The sequence below is a fragment of the Balaenoptera ricei genome, chromosome 7 (assembly GCF_028023285.1).
Source record: "Balaenoptera ricei isolate mBalRic1 chromosome 7, mBalRic1.hap2, whole genome shotgun sequence".
Classification (NCBI taxonomy): Eukaryota; Metazoa; Chordata; class Mammalia; order Artiodactyla; family Balaenopteridae; genus Balaenoptera; species Balaenoptera ricei.
Window position 1 is genome coordinate 42,336,454 of NC_082645.1, and position 10,182 is coordinate 42,346,635.

The 10,182-nt window shown below is 34.9% G+C and overlaps 1 protein-coding gene across 21 annotated transcripts in view; it reads right to left on the reverse strand.

The window, feature by feature from the left end:
* NEB (nebulin) overlaps window positions 1-3,264 on the reverse strand; it is a 215,667-nt gene extending 212,403 nt beyond the window's left edge. For all 21 annotated transcript variants that reach the window (XM_059927862.1, XM_059927859.1, XM_059927857.1 and 18 more), the window contains exons 1-3: window positions 3,171-3,264; window positions 2,469-2,553; window positions 1,829-1,893 (exon numbers count right to left, since the gene is read on the reverse strand). In XM_059927862.1, the coding sequence (XP_059783845.1) occupies window positions 1,829-1,864 (36 nt within the window). In that variant the 5' untranslated portion in view covers window positions 1,865-1,893; window positions 2,469-2,553; window positions 3,171-3,264. The remainder of the gene's footprint in view (window positions 1-1,828; window positions 1,894-2,468; window positions 2,554-3,170) is intronic.
* Between the last annotated feature and the right edge of the window lie 6,918 nt (window positions 3,265-10,182).

Below are 10,182 nucleotides of genomic sequence, written 5' to 3' on the forward strand. Positions count from 1 at the left end.
GCCAAATCTCACTTTTTTTTTTTTTTAGAGCTGTGCCACTAATTAGATAGTACATCTTTGCCTTTTCCTTTCTTTCCAAGTTTAAGTTTGAGTACAGAATGACAGTACAATTTTATTTAGTTGTCTAAGATCCCCAGGAGATATATTTTTAAAGCTAGTTCCTGTCTGTTTTGTGAATTCTTCCCTGCCCATTTTCTTAAATCTGCCACCATCCCATTCTCATGGCATCTTTTTTGAGGTCAGAGAGACCTTGGTTCAATTCTCTCTGGCAGAAAGTCTATTAGTTTATCACCTGCTGGTCAGACCCAGAAGCAGTAATGGGAACAAAATGGCAAGGGTGAGATGCCTAAAAATAGCCTCCTCCATTTTTATGACATCTAGTTAAATCCATCAAATCTAGCACTAAGGACAATTTCCAGGGACCAATGAACACAATTATTTTAAGAAAGACAAGGTATATTTAAGTTGGAGGCTAAAAAGTATTCCTGGTATTACCATCATAGGAAAGGCAATTTAATTTATAATTTTGTTAGTGCTTCATAGTAATTATTCTGACCATCAGGGATGTATGTAAAATGCACTAGTGATAATATTGAACACTGAAGACATGACCTTTGGCATTTAAGCCAGAGAAGTTGAACATTATATTGAATGAGGCTCAGTCTGGGTTTTTTTTTTTCTTTTCCTTCTTCTTCTTCATATCCTTCAGTAATAAAAGCAATTTTATTTGTAGAATAAAATTTTCTTGACCTAAATATAAACTGCTCCATAAAATAATCTTCCAAAGACAAATTTTGGCATGTTCAATTTGAATTTGATTCTGGGTAACTCTTAAAGTTAATTTCATTCTTATTAAAAAGCACAGATTTTCAAAGCTGCCTCCATGTAACTTGGGCACTTAGAGATTTTCACATGTGTAGATCATCATGCTTAATGGGTAATTATTAAGGAGCTTCAGACTCAATGGCAATGTATCACATGGATGCTAAAGGCAAGAAGTGGTAAAGAAAACCCACAACATAATAAAAACAAAATAAAATAAATATAAAATATATATATAAATATAAAATAAACAATTAACAACTTTATATAACTCATGTCAGATATCCACCAATAATCTTGAGGGAATATTTCAAGATGCCCACTATGATCTTTGTTTTTTTTTCAAAATTCAAATGCAAAAGCTAGTCTTGTTCCCTTGGGTAAATATATTGGAGTTGGTGGGGAAGTGTGGCTCCAGCGGTCACTTGTGAGACAAGTAAAAATAAACTCATGAGTTTGCTTTTATATATGTATGTGTGTGCACATAAACATATATAAAATCTCCCATATGTCTATAAGCTCATATATATATTATTCTGAACACTTGGTCCATTTCGCCCTATACGTAGATAATTAGCTGATTGAAGCAAAGAGTAAGTAGCTCTTTTTCCTCTGTGGCTGTGCAGACACTAAGAAATAGAGTTCAGTTCTCAGAACTTTCTCTTCATCCCCTCAGTCCCTTTGATCATGGGGTCTGGGAAGTGGGGAAGAATGTAGCTTCAGAAGACAAATGAAAATCCGCCTTTACCCCACACTTTTTTTTTTTTTTTTCTGAGAGTTTAAAGAAAAGCAGAAGTGGGAAACAGTGATACTTCTTTTCAGTTCTACTCCCACATAATTATAGTGAAACTGAACGTAAAATATTCCTTTCTTATGCTTTAATGATGACTCCTTGAGAAGTTATAATAGACAATATGTTTTTCGAATGATTAGTTCACCTACACGGTTTTGATTGTCGCCACATAAAATTCTCTGCTGTCAGAGTCAGGATTTTAAAAAATCTTACCTCCACCACCTCCTCATATTCTTCGTCATCTGCCATTTTCCCAGAGTAGTAGTGGCACCTACAAACTTTTCATGTTCCAGACGAATGAAAATACATTAGAATCTATACACTAGAAAATACATTAGAATCTATCCCCAGGACTGAAACCATCTTATAACATGCTAAAAACAGAATTTAAGGCTAATCCATTCTACATATTCATATACTTTTGCAGGCTAAGTGAGAAAAGACATTTAAATACAGGTCTAAAAAAACTGAGGCTTCAAATTTCTTTCTCTTGCTTCCTGCAGGAATATGTTTCGTATTGCTACTTCTAGCTACATGATCAATTTAGCTAAAGTTGTAAAAGGAAGCTGAGGTAAGGGAGGTAAAGGGTTTGGATTCAAAGGTACAGAGTATTTACATTTCCAGATACTTGGAGAACAGTATTTTCAAGTAAAATTTCAAGCAAAAATTTTAGTGAAAGTTCAGCTTGGCTTTCAGAAAAAGTTGGAGTTTTTCCTGGTAGCACCAAAATTCTAGGAGGGCTGCCTTAGGTCTCCATCCTGTTCTACTACATTGCATGCAATAGATCCTATGCTTCAAATTAGAACACATAAAAATAAATCTGTCAACAGACTTTAAAAGAAAAAATAGAAACCTCAAGGCAATGGGGTTATTCTCTTCCCGAACACCATTGGCCTGTGTGGATTTTTTCCGTTTTGTTTCTGTAGCTCTGTTCAAACCTGAAAAATAACAAATTGTTAAAGCATTGATTGAAGTACATATGAGATGGTGGGTCTTTGGCCTAAGCTTCTAATTCAGGAACTAGCAAAAGGATCTCCCAAGGCCTTCTTAGTTTGACGCCAGAGAGTAGGACTCTCTCTTGATAAAAGTGGATGATGATTTGGAGCAGCTGTCCCTTCGCCCAAAGATATTTGCCATGTAAATCAATACCCCAGCTGTGGCTGGTTTTGTTACGCTAGCAAAACTGTTGCTCCTTCTGAGGCAAATGAAGCCCAGTAGAACCAGATAAATATAGGAATGTAGAACATAGATCCTTTTTGTACTAATATATTTAGAAAAAAAAAAAAAGGCAAAAAATGAAAAAAAAAAATTTGTTAGACAAGAGAGCCAACTCAGTCAAGCAATAAATTGGTTAATATAGGACTCGACTCTAATCACACACTACATGTTACGTATTAGTAAGGTCTGAGTAGGGCAAAGGGGTTACAGACTTTCCTTGTCACATTTGCATCACTCATTTCCCCAGTTATAACCCAAACTTTGGAAAATACTTCAAGGGAAGTTGTGGAACATCTCCTGAAAGAATATTACAGAAAAAGCCATAAATTTGCCTTACCTTCAATCTACCAAATAAATTTCCTCAGCAGCAAAGCCTCTCCCAACTCTCCCCTCCTGAGAACCCCAGGCAAGAGCCAGCGAGGAGCCTGGGCTCCGAATTATCATGTGGCCAGAGCAGCCAATCAGATCTCGAGTCGCTCAAATTTCAGGAGCTAAATATACTGAGTGATCTTCTGAAAACCACCTGTTCATCAATTCCACTAAAGGATAAAGGGTAACAAATTGCTTGCATAGAAGTATTCAAATGTAATGGAATTTTACCTAACTTCCAGAGTATGGGGTTCAAATTTATGTTTAATCTCTCATTTCCTACAGCTCTGTTTAATACCATATTCATGCAAAAGAATTTAGAAGAAAATCAGCATGACTTTGAGGGGCTTTAACCTTCTGCAACTGCTTTCTTCCTGTCAATTTTCCAATCTTCATGGACATAAATATGCTCGCTCATATACAGCTCACCAGGTGAGCCACAGATAAGTTACAGGTGTTGATGTGAAAGAAACAGAGGGATAAGATCCAGAAAACATCAAGTTGGCAAAACCAGTTTTTAAAAATGTGATAAAATGAAGTGATTGGTGAAAATACTTGATGGTGACACCTGGTAAGGTATCCACAGGGCGTAATTAGAGAGATTAGGCCCCATCATTTTTCTATTACTAAACCAGGCAGGGAGGATGCCAAATCATGTTCATCACCTTCTCCCTTTCTAGGCATTCCTAGCTGCTAGGAATGCAGAGCCTCTCTCATATGTAACTGGGTTACTGATTTTCTATTTACTCAAATGCCTCCTAGAAGCAAAGTGTGAATGCAGGCACAAAAGGGTTCAATTTCTGAACAGCAAGGGCAGATAAAATGGAAATCAGTAAATTACTAGAAGATAATGCTCTGTTATGCAAGTCAGAGTGTAAGACATTGACTTTGTATAAATCATCCAACAATTTTCTACCTGAAGACAATTTTCACTGATTGAATCCCTTTCCACTTCCCTGTACTAAGGCAAAAACCCCATGGGTCACTCACATCTTGATATGGATTTGAAACTAAACATATTGTTATAGTTCTTTTTGGTTAAATGTTAGGAAGTAATGTCACATTTCAAACATACGTACCTCTCCCCCTTCCATGATTCATATGGTGGTAAAATTTGAACATCATTTATAATCTGAATTAATTATACCTGTTCACTTTCTTTCCATAGGTTTTATGACCAAGGAATATTTGTGTGGATTATGAGATCATTCACCTGGCAGCTGCAAACTAGAAGAATTATGACTTACTATTCATTATGTGCTTTTTAAAAGATGGTGTTAAATTGAAAAATAATACAGGCCTTTAAAAATATATATATAGTATAAAAAATATATAAAGTAAAAAATAGGCATAGATTAATGCTTATCTGGAGTTATGCCCTCGAGATGAAAGAGCACCTCTATTTTTCTGGCCTATCAATGGCCTCTTCTGTGGAAAAAGAATCAATTGACACCTTGATCTATCGGTAGCTTCTTATCATATGCCTTACACATAGTAAGTGCTCAATAAATGTTAGCTATTATTATTTTAAAATTATTATTACATCTTTAAACATTTTATTGGACTCTTTACTCTTTACTCTATATTAGACTGAAATACCAAAATATTGTGAAGCTTCTGAAACCAGTCTGTAGTTAGTCTAAGAATTTATGAATCAATAGGAGTTTGGTTATAAGCCTATATAATTGGCTACAAAACAAAGCAGGGTACAGTTAGGTACCAATAGCAGAGCTTCAGATGATGCTTTCTGAAATATCAAAGTATAGAAGTGTCACGTCTGGGGACCAGAAAAGATTTGATGCAGGAAATGGCATTGTAAAAGAGTTTTTGTTGCTGCAGTTTGATTTTATTAATTATTTTAACCAAATTTTATCTGCACATCATTTAAGAATCAAATAGTTTTGCAAGGCTTGTTACTAAAATCAGTGCCTCCTGTTTCCACTATTCCTTTATTTTTCCCACCCTGGAAACAATAATTTTAACCCTTTTAACTGAATCTTTTGTTATTTATCTCTACACATTCAACAAAAGGTCTATATTATTCTTTTCTGATTTTTCCAGTCATTGGTATTATCTGTCAGGTTCCCACCTTGGAAGATCAGGCTTTAGTTCTCTTTTATATAACCCCCACTCTCACCAGACACAAGCCTCATCTCCCATCTCTATCCTCCCAATAATGTTCTATTTATGTAATTCAGAATTCAATGTTTACGTTATTATGATTAGCAAAAGGCCATTCATAGCTGAACCTCATATATATATTATGATTATTTTTCTTTTCCTGCACAAGGGTTTGTTTTTCTGCAAGTTGATAGTTTTTGTTGTTGTTGTTGTTATTGTTGTTTGTTTTCTCTCTCTCCTTTTTTTTCTCCATCGGCATCATTTTTCCAAATAAGCAGTATCCAATAGAACTCTCTGCAGTCATGGAAAAGTTCTATACCAGCACCACCAAGATGGTAGCCACCAGCCACATGCAGTTATTGAGAATTCAAAATATGGCTGGCATGACTGCAGAACTGAGTTTTTATATATTTTTTTAATTTAAACTTAATAGTCACGTGGGGCTGGTGGCTATGGTGTTAACAGCACAATTCTAGAGGCTTATCACTACCTCAAACTTTCTGTCTAAATCCGCTCTTGGTGTTTTCAAAGACATCAAGTAGCATTTTATAGTTATATGCATTTCATCTTAGATCTCTCAGGGAGCCTTTTGTTCTATCCAACCGAATTTCCTGGTACTCAGGTCTCATCTTGATGCCCCTCACTGTCATTCTGGGGATTATGTAGATTATAATATGAAAATTCCCATTCCTTTAACTAATATTTATTATGTACAATGTACCAGGCACTGTTCTAGGTGCTTCCATCCTGCAGCAGGAGTTCACTAAGCACTTCTTGCTTTTTAACAGAACTGCAATTTAGTTTGGGACAGAAATATGCTAATTTAAAAAATACATTCCTCCTCAATTCCTTAAATGTTAGGGGAAAACTGTGACATAGTTTTGCCAATAAGATTTAAGTGTAATTCTAGAGAATAAGCCTTCTGGGAAAGGTATGATTTTACTGAGGAGCTGGGTCAGATTCAGCAGGCATATACTGTTTTCCTCTTGCCATTCCACCCTTCTCTAGGCCTGGGACACAGATGTAATGTCTGTGGGCAGAGCATGAGGGTGTAAGTCATACACTAAGAAAGGTAAAGCTAGAAGGAGACTCAGGTTTTAATAATCCCCTTAATTTTTACATTTTGTAATTATTTTATAATTTAATAAGTTTAATATATAATTGCACAATTACATTGTATTTAAAATTTTCCTGCATATATATATTATTTTTTTCTATTTTGCACTTTACCAACTACTAATAAAGTTGGTTATTTTTTCATATGTTTATCGATCGGTGTATTATTGGCCCATATCTCCCTACCTACACTGATTTATAGTCATTCTTTTTTTTTTAATTTTATTAATTAATTAATTTATTTATTTATTTTTGGCTGTGTTGGGTCCTCATTGCTGTCTCTAGAGCACAGGCTCAGTAGACGTGGCACACGGGCTTAGTTGCTCCATGGCATGTGGGAGCTTCCCAGGCCAGGGCTCGAACCTGTGTCCCCTGCATTGAGAGGCGGATTCTTAACCACTGCGCCAGCAGGGAAGCCCCAGTCATTCTTACTATATTATAGCTATTGGCCATGTGTTTCTTCTGTGTGTTGTATTTCCTCCAAGTTGTTTGTGGTGTGTGTGGCCATAGAGATGTTTTAAATCCATATGCAGTCAAATCAGGCAATCTCTTCTTTCCAGTTTCGACACTATTAACAAGTAAATTGAATTTGAAATGCCACTTTTAGCACTTATTGAATTAACATGGATGTCTGTTTCTAGTCTCTTGTGTTTTTTCTTGTTTTGTTTTCCTTTTACTTTCTGGGGTTTTGTTTTTTACTTTAATTTTGTTTTTGTTGTGAAGTATAATATACAGAAAACTGTATAAAGCTTATGTGTACAGTTTAGCAAACAGTGGTAAAGTGAGCATTTATATAACTATCACTCAGGTACAAAAAGGTCATCTCTGTCCTGACCTTGAGAGTAAAAATTTCCTTGCTTTTATTTTTAGTTTTGCCACCTCTGTATGCATGCCTAAACAATATAGTTTAGTGTTGTCTGTTTAAAATTTTATATAATGGATTCATGCTGTATGTAATTTTTATAACTTAACTTTTCACTTAATGTCATTGTTTTTTATTATTGTATAATATTATCATATAATAATGTTTATTATTGTGTAATAATTTAATTATTGTACAATATGACAATACTTCTATTTATCCATTCTGCTGGTGAGGGGGAACTGAGTATATCCAGCTTTTGTCAGTTAAGAGCAAAGATGAAATGAACATCGTTGCACGTGTATTCTGGTACTCATAGACAATTAACCGACCAGAGTATGTAAGTAGGCAGGTAAATTATAGGTCGAGGAGTATGCTTATCTTCAACTTTATTAAATAATGCTACCTGTTTTCCAGAGTTGGTACCAATTTACATTCTTATCATGTAAATTGATAAGAATTTTTTACATTCTTTGCATGTATGCTCTTAACCTGGCCACCACTTAAGATTAAGCATTCTAAATTTCATCTGTCTGATGGGTGTGAAATAATGTAATCTTGTGGTTTTAATTTGCATTTCCATGACTACTAGTAAAGTTGAACTCTTTTTCCTATGTTTATTGGACATTTGGATGTTTTGTTGTTTTTTGAGAAGTGTCTGTTTAATTCTCTTGCCCATTTTTCTGTTGAGTTCTTGGCCCCTGTTCATTGATCTATTAGTATCCTATAAAGGATACTAATCCTTTGATGGTTATATATGTTATAAATATCTTCCCCTCTCTGTGGTTCTTTTCATTAGTTTCACACTGACATTTGATGAACAGGAGTTCTTAATTTTCATGTAGTCGACTTCATCAATTTTCTCCTTTGTGACTAGTGCTTTCAATAATGGACATGTGGACACAGAGGGGGAAGGGGAGGGTGGAATGAATTGGGAGATTAGGTCTGACATAAATACACTACCATGTGTAAAGTAGATAGCTAGTGCGAACCTGCTGTATAGCACAGGGAGCTCAGCTCGGTGCTCTGTGATGACCTAGATGGGTGGGAATGGGGGAAGGTCCAAGAGGGAGGGGCTATAGGTATACATAGAGCTGATTTACTTCATTGTACAGCAGAAACTAACACAACATTGTAAAGCAGTTATACTCCAATTAAAAAAAAAAAAATTCTTCCCTAAGATCATGAAGATGTGTTCCTGTATACTCTTCTAAATACTAGGAGTCTTACCTTTCATATTTGTGTTTAACCTATCTGGAAATTTTTTTTTATATAATGAACAAGAGATCTAATTTTATTTTTTGCATATGGATAGCCAATTATGCTAGCACCTTTTATTAAAAATTCCATTGTTTCCCCACTGATGAAATTCCTCCTCTGGTATCAATCTTATCCATATATGTATGAGTTCTTTCCGGACTCCCTATTCTATCCACTGGTCTACAATATCACACTGTTGTAATTCTGTAGCTTTATGATCTGCCTTGATGTCTGGAAGAGCAAGTCCTCCCACCATATTATCTGTAAGAGAGTTTTGGCTCTACCTGTCTTGGATATTCTATATAAATTTTAGAAGTGGCTTATCAATTTCCCTAAAAAGTGTTCATTCAATTAATCTATTTGACTCTTCCTAAATCAGTATCACACTGTTTTAGTTATTGTAGCTCTTTTGTATGTTTTGATATCTGTAGGGCAAGCTGCCTTCATTCTTCTAAAATTCATTTAGATATTCTTATACTTTTGTTCTTTTAGAAGTACTGAGAATAAGTTTATCAAGTTCCATGAAAATTACCTTTGGATTCTTTTTTAATAATTGCATTGAATTTGTAGATTTATTTTGCAAGAATTGATATTTGATAATGTAATCTTCCCATCCAGATTCTTTTTTACATCCATTACTAAAGTTTTATGGTTTTCGTTATATAGGTCTTGCACATTAATAGTATAAGTGTATTTCTAGGTATATTAAAGCACTTATCTTCACTGTAAATTAGATTTTGTATAGACTTTCTAGTAGATACTATGTTTTATTCCTGTTATTGATTTGTCATTTATTACTATTAATAACTTTTTCATAAAATTTATTAGGATTTTGAGAAAGGTGGAAATAAATGTGTGTGCTCAGTCAGCCATCTTGAATCCAAAGCATGGACACAGCATTTTTGAGTGAATTTTGGATACAACTTTAAGATCCAGAAATGACAGGGGGAAGAGCATTCCAGCATTAGTAGATAGTATGAGCAATAACATAGGGGTGGGAAAGTGTGTGGCATGTTTGAGGAATGAAGATTAATCTGGTTTAGGTCAAGTAAGGTATATGTAGAGAAGTAATGGAAGACTCTAAAGTAGAAGTTATGCTGTGGAGGACCCTGAATGCTGAGCTAAGCAGTGGAAAATGGCATGTTCTGACATTGCCATATGGCTATTCTCTTCTACATAGTGTAGAGCTTTAGCTACTGTCTCTTTAGTGTAGAGACAGTAGCTAAACAAATATACATCAGAAATACATTATACAGTATACAATTAAATACATTCAATTGTAAAACATGCAGATTCAATAACATAGCAGGATATGTAGGTATGAATAAGAAATTTCTCAAATTATCAAAACTCCCCGGTGTTATTTGCTTTCCAAAATCCATATCAGACATACTAAATTTCAGCAATATGCCTACTCACCCTTCTAAATACTCCTACCTCCTCCTACTGATGCTCCCTACGATGAAAAACACATAAACATGGAAGAGGGAGCTTTTAAAATTACCTTCTGATCCATTTCTAGGTTCTCTTTCTCCTGTCCCTGCTTCCTTGGAGGTCTTGGACATAGGTTTATCTTCTAAGTGTGTTCTTCATTAAGTTTCCTTGTTCCGAGAGTCCTGAC